Source organism: Ursus maritimus, unplaced genomic scaffold (genome assembly GCF_017311325.1).
Source record: "Ursus maritimus isolate PB19 unplaced genomic scaffold, ASM1731132v1 scaffold_4, whole genome shotgun sequence".
NCBI classification, from domain to species: domain Eukaryota; kingdom Metazoa; phylum Chordata; class Mammalia; order Carnivora; family Ursidae; genus Ursus; species Ursus maritimus.
Window position 1 is genome coordinate 46,147,394 of NW_024426552.1, and position 18,249 is coordinate 46,165,642.

Sequence of the window (18,249 nt, forward strand, 5' to 3'; positions counted from 1 at the left end):
CAGCTTCCAAAATGTCAAAGAAAAGAAAAGGTCCAGAAATCTAATGTATAACTTTATATTACATTTGTCAATGTTTATAGAACTATGAGAGGTTTTAATTAAATTACATTTTGGAATAATTTAAATTCTGTTTTTTGTTACAGAAAAACAAAGAATATGTGAGCATTGCCAGTGGAGGATTTATGGGTAACGTTTTAATTTATTAATTGCTTTGCCTCTACTTTTCAGAGGAAATTATATCATCAGACCTGATTTGGAGTGACCAAATTAGTTAATGGATAAACACCCTCTTCAGTCATTCTATATTTTCAGAAAAGGCAGGGCAAGCAGGACATATAGATAACAAACATAATAGACAATTGAAATGAGCAAATATTTGATGGAAGATTATTTTAGTAGATATGTTTAATGAGCTTATATTTGTAAAAAGTCGTTTTATGAAGATGCATGAAAAACTGTGTACAAGATTTGTTTTTATGGAGAAGGTGGAATAGATAGGACTGGAAACAAGGGTAGGAGGAATACTTTTCATACTCTTTCCTTTTTTGTTATGTTTTTATTTTATTTTTGAGCTACTTGAAAGTATTAGCTGCTAAAAAAATGTGGGATGGAATGGAATAAAACAAATAAGCTGATGTTTTCAAATCTTCAAACTAATATTTGGTAATCGAGTATAGTAAAACAATTGCCAAAATCTCTGCAGGCAGAGATTTGAGAATTTATGAAGGATTAGGTCAGGGTAAAAAGATTAAAAAGAGCCTGTCTTTTTTACGCATGATGTTATTAAGGGTACAAACTTGTGACTAGTAGATAAATAAGTCCTGGAGTACTGTAAGTATAGTGAACATAGATAACAATATTGTATTATAATAGTCAAACTTGCGAAGAGACTAAATCTTAATTATTGCCACCATAAAAAAGAAATGGTAATTATGTGATGTGATAGAGGTACTGTTGCTGAATTGGAAATCATATTACAATATATGAACCAAACATGTTGTATGCCTTAAATTTATACAGTGTTATAGGTCAAATATATTTCAATTAAGAAATAGTAAAATTAAATTAATATTTGTTGAGTAGTAGAATCATGAGTCTGAATCATGGGAGTCTCATAAAGATTAAGTTCTGACCTAATATAATCTTGTGTTATAACTTAGAATTTTTGATAGATTAGGATCCATTTCCTCTTGGTCTCTGTTGATATTAGCAAGGATTATGATGATTTCCTACATATCATGGCCTGATAACTAACAACCTTTGGGGCTCATACCCAGAGATATCTACAAAAGGGGTTATTTTAGTAAGTAGTATTAAGCCATAAGCCCCAGTGTGATTTATTAGGAATTTTGACAGCATGATACAGAACTTGGTTATTAAGCTTATTATCAAAAGTATCTGAAAAACAGTCTTTTATAGTCTGGGTTTTAGAAGCTTTTTTCTAATTATGGATAATTTCTTTTTCAAGAATAATCTCTCCATAGCAGTTAATACCTCCTTTACTATGGGGAAGATTAATTAGATGTGTGTGGTAAAACAAAAGTCACCATAGGTTTTCTTTTCATCTTTTATGTCATAAAAATGTTGCTGAGATTATCTCTTAATACTTCAAAGATTCCCTTTCAAAGAGGAAAAAAATCAAGCCTACATATAGTTATTGTCGTCTTTAAGGTCAGTTATGGAAAATTGTAGTTGTACAGAGGGTTTTAGAAGAAGGAGAAGAGGAAGGCTTTCTGTAGCTTACAGTCCTTCATTCCTTTACAGAGGTACAGAAAAAAATAACAGTAATCATCTTCAGATACTCTTTTCATTCAGCTAGGACATGTTTATTACATTTCTCTGGTAACAAATCTTTCCAAAGGGGGTTGGTATGTGAACTGTTGTTTTTTTTCCTTCTTGTTTATCTTAAGCGCTGCAGCAGCACCTGGCAGACATTAATGTGGATGGACCAGAAAATGGATATGGCCATTGGATTGCTAGTACCTCAGGCTCAAGGAGCAGTATCAATTCTTCTGTTGATGTAAGTGTATGTGTCAGTATGTCACCAGATTTGGATAAATGCCCAGAAAAGGTGACTGTTAAACCCTCACCGTAACAGAAATGGAGCCAGAATATTTCAAACACTGATTGTGAGGAGTCATATTATTGCAAGGTTAATGTAATGATGGAATAGGCCTGCACATCTATACTAGCCAGGAGTTCTGGAGAGCCACCTGCTGAATTCAGATTTCTCCCTGTCCAGCTGCAGTTTGGTATCATCTAGTGACAATTTTTTGCTTCAGCTTAAATATCAGTGGAGATAATACTGAGCCCTATGACTAGCTGGGATTCCCAAGTGATCTGGTTCTAGAAATCTCCCAATTAGTACGAACCAAAAGAATAGTGAGACTTGTGATCACATTTCCTGCAGACCATGTCTGTACCTCTCCCCACCACAAATTTACATGATTATAACTTCAGTCCACCCATATTTGAGAATGGGCTAGGCAGAAGAAGACAGGAACTGATTGTCAATACCATTATATTTGATTTTTAGTTATAGAGCTGTATGTTACTACTGCAGGGTTTTGCTATAGTGGGTAAATTTACTTTTCACTTTCCTGTGCTTCTTTGGAAATATTTGGGCAATAAATCTTTTGTGCTCTTTCAAAAATATTTTACGTCAGTTGAATTAGGTGTCATTAAGTCATTTTCTTAACAAGTAGTAGTTCACACCTACCTAATGATCATTCTTTAAAACAGAAATAGAAGGAAACTGCAATACGGATCATGGTTATTACTAGCTTAGGTTTACCAGTCTGACTTACCTTGATGTTCGGGTTTTATCTCCACAATTTATATTCTTCATGATCTCCAGCAGGATCTTTTCAGCTCTGGTTTCTCCACCTGGGCAATTGAGATTATAATAACAGAACTTTCTTCATGGTGATGTGAGGATTAAATGTGCAAGTGTATGTATAGTGTTGTACGTGTCACATATTTGATAGCAGTTATTACAAAATTATAACTCACTGGATGATTAATTACTGTTTATCTTCAGCCATATAAGTCAGATCATATTATTGTCAAATTATCAGGAGATAAACCTCTGGAATTTGTTTTCAACTTAATCTTCTAGGTATCTAAGAGCTCTTCATGTGAGGGGTGTCTGGGTGGCTCAGTAGTTAGGCATCTGCCTTTGGCTTGGGTCATGATCCCACGGTCCTGGGATTGAGCCCCATATTGGGCTCTCTGCTCTGTGAGCCTGTTTCTCCCTCTCAATATGCCTGCTGCCCCCCTGCTGTGCTCTCTGTCAAATAAATAAATAAAATCTTTAAAAAAAAAAAACTCTTCATGTGAGATCACCATTTATTTAATAAACATTTGCTGTTTTTATTTTGAATGACTAAGTAGTATTCCACTGTATGGATATATTATAATTTATTGTTAGCCCCAATTTTTGAATATTTATATTGCTTTTAGTCTTTTCGTGTTATAAGCACTACTATAATTAATTTTTGTAGTAATATATTTACATATGCCATGATTATTTAGCGCTAGGAGAATAACTTGATCAAAAGATTGCATATCAGAATTCTTAGAATTCTACAGTATCATCAAACTGGCCTTTAAAAAACATTTTTTTTTGAAGATTTTATCTAGTTATTTGAGAGAGAGTGAGCACTAGCACAAGTGGGGGGAGGGGCAGAGGGAGAGGGAGACGCAGACTCCCCTCTGAGCAGGGAGCCCAATTCGGGGCTGGATCCCAGGACCCCGAGATCACAACCTGAGCTGAAGGCAAACACTTAATTGGCTAAGGCATTATCCTAAAAAAACATTATTCTAATTTATATTGCCACCCACAGTGTTGGATAGTAATTCTGTTCAAGTTCCTATCTTCAGATTTGAAAAATAATGAGTGAGGCCTTTAAAGAAACTGTCTTAAAGATGTGTTATATATTATATTAAAAAGTACCAAAGGATTTAATTTCCATAGTTAATATAATTTGGTTTCAAATTTGGATATGGAAATAGAAATATGGTTTTGTGTTATTTAATAATTTCTCTTTAAAAATGACACATGTTCATTTTAGCAACATACATAAATGTGAAAAATATAAAGAAAAATAACTGCTATTCATATTTTCATATTTTGAAATATTTCCTTCAAATATATTATATATATATATACACACACACACACATAAATATAAAATTTAGAGAAGGATGGGAAGGGCAGAGGAGAGGTAGAAACAGGCTCCTTGCTCAGCAGGGAGCCTGATGACTCAGGGCTCATCCCAGGACGCTGGGATCATGACCTGAGCTGAAGGCAGACACGTAACGGACTCTGCTGCCCAGGCATCCCACCACCAGAATCTTATGTTATACTATATGTTAACTAACTGTAATTAAAACAAAAATTTTAAAAAAACAAAGTGCTTATTTAAAAGCATTTCTTTTTTTTTTAAATCTTTATAATTTTCCATCTAATAATACCTGAATCCTAGGGCACTTTCTAATTATTTCCTTCTCTTAAGTTCTAAAGAGGAATTAATGGGCAAAAGATGGGCACACTTTTAAACTTCTGACACCTCTTGCCAGCTTGCCTTTTAGGGAATATGGCGCAATTTCGTGAAACAGTTTAAGAATTATACTCACACCTATTACATTAGGTACATAAAAATAATTTTTCTTGAGAAATTAAAAGCCTAAGTGAAAATATTTAAACAGCAAAAATTTATGAGGAATAAATGCTTAAAAATTTGGCCACATGAACGATATTCTGATACTTATGATTATTTTTATGGAGTAATTGAAGTTAAGAAAAGGTCAATAACTTTATTTCTTATCAAATAAAGAAGGTAGTTTCAGACTTTATACATTTATATATGCAACAGATAGCGTCATTTTTCATTTCTAATTCCCATCCCTAAAATGGTTTTACCTAGTGTTTCGGTCTGCTAGGGCTGTCATAACAAAATACAACCAAGTAGTTGGCTTAAACAACAGAAGTTTATTTTCTTAGAGTTTTGGAGGCTGCAGGTCTGGGATCAAAGGGTTGGTAGGTTTGATTACTTCTCAGGCCTCTCTTTGGGTTGCACATGATATATACCTTCTTGTCTGTCTGCACGCACGTGGCTTTTTTTCTATGTGTGTGCATCCCTGATGTCTCCCCCTCTTCCTATAAGGACTCTAGTCATATTGAATTAAGGCCCACCTGTGTGGACCTCATTTACCCTTAATTTACTCATTAAAGCCCTATCTCTGCATACAGTCATTTTCTGAGGTGTACTAGAAGAATGAACTTTAACATGTGGACACAATTCAGTCCATAACATCTAGATAACCTTTAGCAGTAGTGTGTCTGCTAATCATTAGGAGAGCAGTTAATTTATCAGTAAGTTCTTTTTTTTTCCCCGCAGGGTGAATCTTCTAATGGCTCAAATGATAGAGGAATGAAATCACTAGTAAATAAAATGACTGTTGCTTTGAAGACGAAATCTGTTAATGTCAGGGAAAAAGTTATCAGTTTTATTGAGAATACATCAACTCCTGTGGACCGGTGAGTTGCTTATATGGTATGAGTTTATGATGGGTAACTAAAGAAACGTGTCTTACGGTAAATGCTAGTTGAATTGAATGTGTTCTAGAAAAATCATAAAGTCCATTTTTTAATTAGATAATTTCAGTTTTCATCATAATTGCAAAGATGTCCTTTATTGCTATAAAATTTGACTGTAAAGATTTCTTTCTTCTGCTCAGAATAAAACTCAAATAATGGTACTGCCTCTTTATGCGGTTCATTAAAAAAATACTAAGATGCTATTATATGTATTACACTTCATATGGTAGCGGTTTCCCACATGTCAGATGGATGGGAACTGTCTGTTAAATGCAGTAATCACAAAGCAGGAACCTCCTCTTCTCCTCTAGGAATTTATAACCTAGAAAATTTGATCATGCTAAATAAAGCAAAAACCCATTTTCTTTCTTTCTTTTTTTTAATTATTTTTTAAGTAATCTCTACACCCAACATGGGGTTCAGACTCAACAGCCCATGTCAAGAGTCGGATGCTCCACCAACTGAGCCAGCCAAGCACCCCAGAAACCCATTTTCTTAAGTTTAAGAGTTTAGCTCTTCATAGAATTGTGTTCACAGAATCTAAGTGACCCCTATTTTCCCATGAATTACAAATAAATGGTTTAGCTAACAAATGATAGGTTTAGGAATTGTGTTAATAATGTTTCTTACTGGAACTGTAGAGTCCACAGTGTTTTTTCCTCCACATAGTAGTCTTGTTGATCTTTCTTGTTCCTACAGTTTGAAGCTAACCTAATAATTCCAACACAGAATTTGTTGCTAAGCAAGCCTGATCTTGAAAGTGCATTATTTCATTTCACTCTCATGTCTTCCTTGCAGTATCCTGGGAAAGTTGAAATATTTGACTTTAAGGATTGAATGTCAGAAATTTATTATTTGTCACTTTTTAATTATAGCACATATTCATACAAAAGTACATTTTCCCCTTATTTAGTAAATAATAGGTTATTTCACAAATCCAAAAAAAATTCTGCCTGTCTAAAATGGTCCACTGATAAATAATACTAAAGTATTTTATCAAGCCTGAGAGTCTTTTTTGCACATTAAAATTGTTCTCAAAAACCTATAATTTTTTTACTTTAAAGTTAGTGCATTCTGAACTAGAGTACTATTGCTAGATTTTGTAGCATGAACATTTAAAATTTTATTAAAATTTTATTTTAAAATGAACTAGTGATAACTGTAACTTGAAAAGACTATTGTGTGTGTTTAAAAAAAATCTGTCAGAACTAGCTTTTCTTCATTTTTCTTTGTACTTGGGATGATCAAAACATTTTCTTTATAATGCACACTCAGGGTTAGAAAAAGTGATTATACTATATTTTTGTTTTAAAGCCTTTGTGTTTTTAATAATCATTTTGTTCTGTCCTCTGCCTCAATTTGCCATAGAATGTCTTTCAATCTTCCTTGGCCAGACAGAGCATGTACAGAGCGGTAAGCCAATGAGGAGAGCAGCTTTCTGGGACCATCCTTTTCCTTTTTAGCATGCCTCATGCTCTCTATAAGCCTCACACTGTCTCAGCTAAAACTTCATGCAGCTGTTTCAGATGCTAAACCTTTCTTATTCTGCTTTTCGAAGTGTGTGATACTGATTAAGCTGTATTTGTTTTTCGCTTGATCATTTTAATTGTTTTTCCTTGCATGCTTCTTTGTATGTCCCATTCCTCAGATAAAAATCAAATACATTCAAATCCAAGAACTTCATAAAACCTGCAGGTTTTATTCTGAAAGAGAGGAAAGTGAAGCAAAGAAAATACTTAGTCTCAGAGTTGGCAGCGTAGTAGCTTTGGAGATAATTTGCTTCTATCTCCTGCCCTAACACTAGAGACTATTACTGAGAGAAGGCACACACGTCATGGTTCAAAATTGTTAATTCAAGTATGTTATGTAATTTTACAGTCTTTTTAAAAAGATTTTTCTTAATTAGATGTACATATTTAGGTTGGTGAATAAACAAATATAAATCAGTTCCAAAGAACCACAGTTCTTTGGTTTTCCATGAAAGAAATTAGGTCATGGGGGACATGTTAATGTATAATCCATCTCTTCTCTGCCCCAGTAAGATGGGGTACTTGTCATTAGATTCTGTAAGTCTAAAGTTTAAAAATCTACTGGATCTTCAATTAGGATACACAGAAGAACTTTACTAACTTAATAATTTTATATGGCTTTACAGTTTTTATACGCACAGAATTTTTCTGCAGTTTAGAGTATCAATTACAGCAATATCTATGGACATTTTAAAAGAAATTCTAGTTTTATTTTAAGATTTATTTATTTATTTATTTTAGAGAGAGATGTGAGTGAGGGGAAGGGGGAGAGGGAAAGAGAATCCTCAAGCAGACTCCCCACTGAGCACAGAGCCCAACCCAGGCTCGATCCCAGGACGCTGAGACCATGGCCTGAGCTGAAATCAAGAGTTGGCGGCCCAACTGACTGAGCCCACCCAGGCACCCCTCTAGTTGTATTTTAAATATAAGTTAAGCTTTGGAATAATGGAGTTTACTTTTTTTTGGTCATTTCAGTATTTTCAGTGACTAGAAGTAGCATTTTTAAAAGCAGTAGTTTACCCCTAACTTATTGGTAAGAGTTTTTATTTTATTTTATTTATTTATTTTATTTTTATTTTATTTACTGTGACTATGCCAATTATAGAGCTTCTATTATAATTTAATCTGAGACTATTTTAAGGGTAGTTGCTTCTTTTAAAATTATAATCTATTTGTGAATCATCTTTCTACCATCTCTTGTTATAGGACCATTGAATTAGTCTAATTTTAAATCCCAAGTTTTCTCCCAAATTCTGAAGTTTTTAAAAATTTAAATTATCTTCTTTGGTCTATAGGCAAATATCTATTTTGAAAATAGAATTTAGTGAAAAGTTAGAAAGAACCGGGTTTCTTTCTGAGCACGGTAAATAAATTAAAAGCTGGTCAAACTATGTTATAGCTATTTTTGTTATTACTTCAGCTAAAAAAATATAAATATACTGCTTTTTAAAAAGAGTCCAGCCATTGAATTTCATTAATTTTTAGCCAGTGTTTTAAGAACTATTTCAGTAATCTTTAGAAATCTTGTTTATAAAAAGTGCATGCGTTGTATTATAAATCTAGATCAATAATGAATAGCTTTAAAAAAATATATATTTTTAAAGTTTAAGTAGGCTGCACTCCCAGGGTAGGGCCTAAACTCACAAACCTGAGAACCAGTCACATCTACCAACTGAGCCGGCTGGCCAGGCTCCCCCCCCCCTTTTTTTTTAAATTTTCGCTTCATTTATACTTGCCTTCTGGTTCAAGCATCTACTGTAAACATCTTTGTTTCTATGTTATGTCTGTTTAATTATGCGTTACTCTCAGGAGAAAACCAATAATCTCATACAATTTTATCATCTAGGCACTGAAGTATTTTCAGACAAAGCTATATTATCTTTGTCTTTTATAAGAGAACTCAGTCTGAGTTTCATAGGTGTTTGAATTATTTATTTCATTTTCTCTCTAATGAGTATAATTTGATAATTTATTGGATAATTTTATATTAGGTATTAAGTTTTAACATAAAATCAAATGATTTTATTATTTAATTTTAACTGTATACTATATTTGATTAATTTATAATTCCCAAAGAATGTTATACATTCAGCTCTCAATTGATTTTTCTAGTGAGGTTTCTGTTGAGGAATGTTGTTTTGGGAGAAGTAAAGTTTTAAGCCTATTTCAACAAAATTGGGTCATAAGATTTTTATTGATGATATGTATTAAGAAATTATTTAAAATACAGATTTGATCTCCATATTCTGGAAAAATTGAATTTTAAGATTAAGTAAAGACTTGTAACTTGAATTTTTTCCATATTGGACTATCTCTTGATATATGACCCAAAAAAGGTCAGTTTTTCTTCATTGTAGATAATCTTGATGGAACATCTTACAAATAATACAGTGCTTTTTCCCCAGAAACATGTATTTTGTTGAAATATTTTCATTTTTCTCCTTGGTTTGAGATTACCTAAAAAGTACTAAGGTATACATTTTTATATTAAAAAGAGAGAGGTCATACTTCCTACAGAACTAATCAAGTTTGAGTTTACATGTTGTTTATACTTCTGCCACTTGAAAAAGAAAGGCAGATTAATTTTTCATGATTTATTTACATTTAAAAGAGGTAGCATGTTTCTATTAAAACAAAAGTAACAGTAATAAAAAATGGGAGGATTATAATGTGAGCATTAGATAATATATAGAATTGTTGAATCACAGTGTTGTACAACTGAAACTGTGATTAAAAAAAAATAGGAGGAGAAAACCTTTAGGTGTTTGCTCCCATATGAGAAAGCCTTAACACTTCTCCTGGAATTTGAATATTTGGTTCCATAATCTATTTTATCTAACAGATATGCATAGCACTTGCTGTATGCCAGGCATTGTTCTAAGAGCTTTACAAAATACTGATTCAATTCTCACAGTAACCTTGAAGGGTAGATATTGTCGTTACTACTGTTTTACAGATATAGAAACAGAATCACACAGAGGTTAAATGACTTCCTCCCTAAGGCTACACAAATCTAAGCACTGGTTTTAATATAAATACTAAAAATTTTTTTTAGTTTTTACAGATTGAAAGTATTCAGCCTATCAAGACATAATGCCACTTTTGCTAACATAATTTCCTTATCTTGTTACAGTTTCCCTAACATAACTGTTCTAAACTGGGTGATATGGGGGCTAGAGACAAAGAATATGTACATTTTGTTTAAATATTCATATGATACTTGGTGAAAATCTTTGGTAACTTCCTAAGTGATGATTTCCCCTCTAAAATTCTTTGAATATAGGCATGTGAGCAGCAGTGACAGAGTGGGCAAGCCTTACCGTGGTGTAAAGCCTGTTTTCAGCATTGGGGATGAAGAAGAATACGACACAGGTGTAGTAATAACACTTATCTGTAGATGCTTTCCTCAGGCACCAGCAGTGATTAGAGAAGGCATTCTGGGACTAGCCAACAACGGCTTAAAAAAAAAAAAAGACACAGATTTTGTAGATTGGAGAATCTGTAGTTTTTCTGCTCTGGGTTTGGGTTTAGACACCTCAAGTTACGCCCATTAGGATTCAAGCAGAAATGCTGAGTAGGCAGTTGATTATAGGAGTCTTCAGCCAAAGAGAGAAGGTCTAATAAACTGGTGATGATCTGGGAATTATCGGTGTTGAAATCGTACTTAAGTCCATGGGATTTTATTTAAATCCCCTTGATCCATTCACCTAGAAGATTGAGAGTTGTGGGACTAAAGTCAGGGAATTCCAAAATGGAGACGTCTGGAAAGAGCCTTTTTGAATTGGAGGCAATATGCTGAAGGGCCACAAGATGGGGATGTTGTGCCAGGGAAATTTGTCATTCTCTGTGGTTGTCTTCATATTTTTCAAAATAATTTATTACTTTGGTTCATAATGGTGCTGCCGAGATTACTTTGGTTAAGTAATCATAATTAATATGCATATTGGGTTAGAAAAAATAAAACAGTAAATAAATGTACAAAATAAGAGGGGAAAAACCTCCCAAATTTCACCTTGCCTTTTCTATTTATAAGACATGTTGCATATTTTCCATCTCAGCCCATATTCCACCATTGTTCTCTTTCTATCGTTAAAGCATACCATAATTTATGTAATCATTTTTCTCACAATTCACACTGGTAGTTTTTTAGTTTTTTGTCTCAAATGACAATGGATATTTTTACACATATCTATATGAACATTTGTAAGTATATACAGAGGGTATATTCTTAGCAGTAAGATTGTTAGATTATAGGGAACCACATTTGACAGTTTAATAAATATTACAGATTCACCTTCCCAGAAACTTATATTGAGGTAAATGAAATTTTTTGTGTGCTATTTCTGATTACATCTTTTTGTCCTTCCTCCTCTCTGTTTGTTGCTATCTTCCTGTTATTTATAAGTTTCTAGCTCTCCCTGAATATTTCAACTTCTTTCGTTAACAGTTTTCATTTCAACTGTTTTCATTCCTCTGAGAGGCATATGGATGAATAAATTATGGTATATTTTCACGTGTCATATATTTACACCTATATTTATATTATGGAAAATTGCACAGTAATGAAAATGAGAAAACTAGAGTTGTGTGTATCGACGTGGATAAATTTTACAGTGTTGGGAGTGAAGAAGCAGTTGTGGAAGAATACAATTGAACATTCTGTTATATAGATGTTACTTAAAATGCAAAACACTACTGTATATTGTTTAGGGATATTCGTATATGATTAAAGGAAAGGATGGAACCGTAACAGATTGTCACTGTTTCTTAGTGGACAAGGGAGAGGATTGTGATTGGGGAGAGATATATAACGAGTGTTTCACTTTTTATTTAGGCTGAAGGTGTATAGATGTATGAGATTTCCTTTTTTATTATGTCTCTTTATATTTTGAAGTATTTCTTAAAAAGAAGGAACATTTGTAATTACTAACCTAGCAACTGTAATTCCCCTTTCTTAAATTAGAAAAACAAAATAATTAGAGTGTCTTACAGTTCTCTCATGAAAAAGAAAAAACAGTAAAGAGATTTTTACTCATTTATCCCAGGATGGATTTTTTTTGTTGTTTTTCTTAAAATCAAAAACCAGCAAGAAAAGAAGAACTATGCCATTTTTGCCCTCAAGATATATGTTTATTATTGGACAATTCAGCCATCTCTCTAGAGTTTAGACATAGAATCATGTGACATAAAGCAAAAGTATTGAAATTCCTCAGATAGTTCAGTCTTTTAAAAATTCATTTACATTATTTATTTTTTACTGAAGTATATTTGACACACAGTATTACTAGTGTATTCTCAGTATTTTCACCTGACTTTCTTACCATGTGGTCTGATGTTTCATAATATTTCTGTATTATGCCAGTGGCATAAGGAAATATAGTAGCAGGATTAGAATTGTTTTGATTTGTTTTTCAAACTGTATGTTTAAAATATTCAAAATTTTTTCAGGCTGTTAAGAAATGTCTCATTTTTAAAGTTGATAATTCCCACTTTTAATACTTTCAACGCTTCGTAGATGAAATTGACAGCTCTTCAATGTCAGATGATGACAGAAAAGAGGTTGTAAACATCCAGACTTGGATAAACAAGCCAGACGTCAAGCATCATTTTCCTTGTAAAGAAGTTAAAGAAAGTGGACACATGTTTCCTAGGTACTTTTTAAAATGCCTTCTGCTGAAGTAAAATTAAATTTAGGGACATTAATAAAAAAAACTGCAGAAGAAATTTTCTTTATTCAAGTATAAGATATAATTTCACTTTGTCAACTTGTATTATATGTTTTTCTTTTTCTTTTTTTTTAATTTTATTTATTTGAGAGAGAGAGAGAGAGTGTGTGTGCACAAGCAGGGGGCAGAGGGAGAGGGAAAAGCAGGCTCCCCACTGAGCAGGGAGTCCACCACGGGGCTCGATCCCAGGACCCCAAGATCATGACCTGAGCCAAAGACAGACACTTAACCAACTGAGCCACCCAGGTGCCTCTGAATGTCTTGATTTTTAAAAATATTTCTTATATAATTTTTTATTCTGAAAAATTTAACCAGAAAAGTTGAAGAAACAGTACATTGAACATCTTTATAAGCCTCTCTTAGGTTCGTCACATTTTAATTTCTTTTTGTACTGCCCTGTCTCTCCATTTATGTATGTATATATAGACACACATACATACGCAGTTCTCTTTTGTCAAGCCATTCAGAGGAATCTTACATATATGACACTTTACCCCTAAATGCTTCAGCATAAATCACCCAAGAATATGAGCATTCTCTTACACAACTTCAGTAACATTATCACTCTTTAATAACCTTAAAATGAACATCATTCAACATACAGTTCACACTCAGATTTTTCATAGTGTCCCCAAAGTATCTTTTATAGTCTCTTTTTTTTTCTTCCTGATCCAGGATCTAGTCATAGTTCACATAATGCATTTACCTGTTAATCTATTTAGTCTCACGCAGTGTACAACAGTACCACTGCCCTCACCACCATCTCCCCTTTTCTCCATGATGAATGAATCCTCTGAGACTAGGCCATTTATTCTGCAGAATGTCCTGCATTCTGGACTTTTCTGATATTATTCTTATTGCATTAAATAAAAGTGTATGAGTATATCCCTATATTACGTGAGCTGAGACACAAGGAGGAGGTGTGTTAATAATTCTGTGCCCATTCTACGGTCAAGATCCAGCTACAGGATATTATAAAATATGTAAGGCAGCCCAACTACTGCTTAGTGGTCTTCAATGTAAAGTATACACTGTAGTATAGTGAATGAGAGTAGTTTATGAATATAGACGATAACTGTGGAAAAGTTTGAAAAGTACTGTATTCTGTATATCATACAGAGTAGATTCTAAAAATATTATTTTAATGATTTTTAATTGTATTGTACTTTTTATTATATAAAATATAAAACTTGCTCTTAAACAGTTACAGGATTTTCTGTTAATAAAGTATTAATTTTGCATACAATTAAAGGGAAATAAAAAACTATTATTGGTTAGCTTTTTTGTTTTTAGGTGATCTTTTGTCTGTATTCTTTAATTCAAAAGTAATTTCATCTGGAGTTGAGTATTTTTTATTGTTGAGGTAACAGCTGTTTTGCATGACATTTCTTTAAAATTCTTTTTTGTTTTTTAATGTTTTTTTCCCTCTCTCAAGTCATCTGTTGGTTACTGCAACACACATGTACTGTTTAAGGGAGATTCTTTCACGGAAAGGATTGGCTTATATACAGTCTCGACAAGCACTAAATTCTGTAGTTAAAATTACATCTAAAAAAAAACATCCTGAGCTAATTACCTTCAAGTATGGAAACAGCAGTGCTTCAGGAATAGAAATCTTGGCAATCGAAAGGTAAGATTTTCTTAGGATGATATTATCTGCATGAATTAGTTCATTATTAAACACATTTTCTCTCTTAGGGGAATAGATGGTGGAATAGGATACTTGAGCCTTATTCATTAGTATTCTTTGCTGATCTTTTTCTTCCGTATGCTTCATCATATGTGGTTAGCAGCACATGGTTCCAGTGAGTGCCATAGTTAATTTCATAAACGTTTTGACAGAAGGGTCTTTAAGTAATCTGTACCATTGCTGTACTAAATGCTGGTTTGCAATCAGATAGGAAGCTTGTTTCAGAATATGTCAGTGTTTCTGTTTTCCTTCATTAAAAAAATTCTTGTTTTGAAAAAGTGTCAGTGAAGTAAGCAGTGTGCTGAGTTGTAGGTTTAACTTACAGTCTGGTACAAGCTCCTCCTTGTCTTATTGTGGACCAGTGACAAACGGTTCATGGACAGCACCAAGGGCCATAGGACCACACTGATCTCAAAATTAAACCATCCTTATAATCCTATAAAAATGTGAAGCCCAGCAGAGTTGAATGACTTCCAGGTCTTCACACCTAGCTTATGATTGGACCAAATATAGCCCTTCTGACTCCTGATCTACGATTCATTCCATCTGGCTGTACATACACTGTATGAAAACTCACTTTGCTTTTACATTTAGATTTTCTTTCTTTCAAAATATGCTTTTGAATGTGTTTTGAGATAAGTTATGGGGAGCAAATATAAGGGTGTCTGCTCGCTTTATAGGTTAGGGGAAGCTTCCCACTGGAAGTGACATCTAAGCTGAGTCCTGGAGTGAAAGCAATTGTTATTAATATATACGTGCATTTCCCCCCCCAGGTATTTGATTCCAAATGCCGGAGATGCTACCAAAGCCATAAAACAACAGATCATGAAAGTTTTGGATGCTTTGGAAAGTTAATATAAAGGAGAATTATTTCAAAAGAAATTAAGGCAACCAAGAGAAAGAAACATGGACACATTTTCCTGATTGAATACTAACTGAGGACCTTTCATTTGCTCATGGGGGTGCTTGAATTGCAGGTTTAAGAATGTGTAAATTATTATAATCAATTTCTGGACAGTTAAAATTTTTCTTAAATTTTCTTTTGCGTTTTTGGTTTTGTAAAATGATTTATAAAGGTCAGTTATTGAATGACTTTGAAGTAACTGACCCTATGCCCTTATGAACTAAGGGTGCAGAATGCAGTTCTGTTTTGAAGAGCTGTGTTTTAAAAGGGAACATGCATCACTTTCAGATTTAAAAACACCCATACACATATATACTTGCAATGTCTTCACTGAAAATTAGAGATAGAATTAGTTGAAGAGACCCCTTTAATTGCTACGTTTAGTTTTATCCACTGAGCAGTATCAGAAGCTGAAAGTATTACATAGATTAATAGCTTGCTGTTTCTGTTTTTTAAAAAATGTGAGATCTTTTTAATGAAGTGGATGAAGATTCTAGCTAACCCGGAAATGCAGTCCAGCTAGTGAAATGTTGAAGCATCAATTCCTAAATCATTTTTTGTGCCATTAGCTAATGATTTGAACGCTGGGTGCTTCTCATACTAAACTTCATCCTAATGGTTTCTAAGGAGCAGTTAAAAGCATTACAAATAGGTAGGCGTATTAAGATTAAAATAAACATTTTGGGGACAGAAGTGTACCTTTAAAAATGTCATTGGTCTTTATTACAAGTGGAATATTTGATTTAGGATATTTCAGAACAGGTGTTATACACGCATTGATTTACCCTTACTGAGATTATGGTCTGTGACCACACTAGTAGCCACTTAAAAAAAAGCCACATAATAAGAGCTGTATTAAGTACAGTTGTTTTATCATCTGTTTCTGAAATTTCTTTCTCTTCTTTGGTTTTTGTCTTCTCTTGCTAAAGTTCCAGTGGTTTGAAACTATTTTTATCTTTTAATATGACAAAACTAAAAGGTGATCTGCTTCATTTTGCGGCTTTCTGAATTTAATTTATTGAGGTCTATATTAGACACATTTGGTGAGAGAAATCTGGGAACATGTTTGTGGCTATGGAATGACTCCTTATAAAATCTTTTTGGGAACTAGCAAATCCTAACAATCTGCCGTGTCCTAAAATGTAATGGATTATCTCTAAGGGGTTGATAGGAGAAATATTTAGATGTACCCTATTTATAGCCAGTTATTTTAATTTACTTAATGGAAATCAAGTGAATAACAGGCAACATAGTTCAAGATATTTTATTCTAATATCTAAATAAAAACCGTTTACTTGAGTGGTTGAAGACATTTGCATGAAATTGCACCTGGTGCAGTACTTGATATTTATAACTCTACCCACAACGGTTGTATTGCATTTTTCTTTTTTTCTTTCTTTGGTTCCCCCTTTAGAAATGCCCTGAAGTCTCCATTTTTTGCCCATTTCAGCCATGGGACTTTTTTCATAATATCAATGTAAAGATGTTTGTGTTACTGTTTATAAATTACAGTTGTAAATAAACCCGTACAATTTGCTCATAATTTTTTTCTTAATGACTCTCTCTCCTGCTCTCTTCCTCCCCCCCCCCATTTGTAAATCTCTGTCAATAACACAAAATTAGAGAATTGATGGCTATCCTTTCAGGAGAATTTAATGTTCAGGTTTTAGGATTGAAAGTATTAGATTCCTATTTCTGCTCATCTGTATGGGGAGGGGGGAAGAGGTAGTTTAAAACTAATGACATTAAATTCCACGTGTAATAAATTTCTACCTTGACCTGCTTAACTTCCCTGAACTTTAGTTTTCTCATCTGCAATAACACCACAGTTACTAGTCATAAATATTAAATGAAAATACATGTCACTGATTGTATTAGGCACTTATGTAGGTCATCTTTCCTTAATGGGCCCACTAAGTACAGAGCTAGAATTCACTCTGGGATATCCACCTCTTATGGACTCTCAAGGATTGCAGAGTTTGCAACATTATGAGGTGGTTAATATTTTCTGTATTTCCAAGATTAGAAAGCGAAGGCTGAAAGAAATAAAGTGAGTGAAAAGGGAAGGTATTCCCTCTTCCCTGCCTGCTCCCTGAGAATCCTTATTGCTTATTAAGGTAGAAAATCAGTTCTCTTACATAGATTTGATGCTAATAGCCAACCATTAATGAAGCAGGTTTTCTAGTAGGGATGATAAAATTTGTACTGATACATCCTCAACCATTTTTGCTGCCAGTATGTTTCACACAGGACCTTTAACTCCTTAGCATGATATTATAACATACTAAACTAACCAGCCATAGTTTGGCACTTCTATTTAAATTGACAGTAATGTTTCAACTTTACCCTTAACATTTTGAATTTAAAATTTTATTGAACTATAATCCTCATACCATAAGGTTCACCTTTTCGAAGGTCAACAAAGTGGTTTTTAGTATATTCACAGACTTGTGCAACCATCACAACTATTTCAGAACATTCATTGCTCAAAAAAGACCCATACCCAGGGTGCCTGGGTGGCTCAGTCATTTAAGTGGTTAAGTGTCTGCCTTTGGCTCAGGTCATGATCCCAGAGTCCTGGGATCCAGCCTCCGTTGGCCCCCTGCTCAGTGGGGTCGGGGTTGGGGGGGGAGTCTGCTTCTCCCTCTCGCTCTGCCCCTCTTCCCTGCCCTCCCCCCTTGTGCTCTTTAATGCGCTCGCTCTCTCTCAAATAAAATCTTAAAAAAAAAATCCATACACATTAGCCCCTTTCCCCTTTCTCCCTTTAGTCTTTGGCAGCCGCTAATTTCCTTTCTATC

At 33.7% G+C, this 18,249-nt stretch overlaps 1 protein-coding gene across 2 annotated transcripts in view; it reads left to right on the forward strand.

Annotated features, from left to right (window-relative positions):
* TBC1D23 (TBC1 domain family member 23) overlaps positions 1-16,991 on the forward strand; it is a 55,102-nt gene extending 38,111 nt beyond the window's left edge. The window contains exons 12-19 of one of the 2 annotated variants that reach the window (XM_008702005.2): positions 144-186; positions 1,911-2,020; positions 5,403-5,542; positions 6,971-7,015; positions 10,415-10,503; positions 12,647-12,782; positions 14,293-14,487; positions 15,321-16,991. In XM_008702005.2, coding sequence (XP_008700227.1) covers positions 144-186; positions 1,911-2,020; positions 5,403-5,542; positions 6,971-7,015; positions 10,415-10,503; positions 12,647-12,782; positions 14,293-14,487; positions 15,321-15,402 — 840 coding nt within the window. In that variant the 3' untranslated portion in view covers positions 15,403-16,991. The remainder of the gene's footprint in view (positions 1-143; positions 187-1,910; positions 2,021-5,402; positions 5,543-6,970; positions 7,016-10,414; positions 10,504-12,646; positions 12,783-14,292; positions 14,488-15,320) is intronic. The other variant, XM_008702006.2, reaches the window with a different exon arrangement.
* The last annotated feature ends 1,258 nt before the right edge of the window (positions 16,992-18,249 follow it).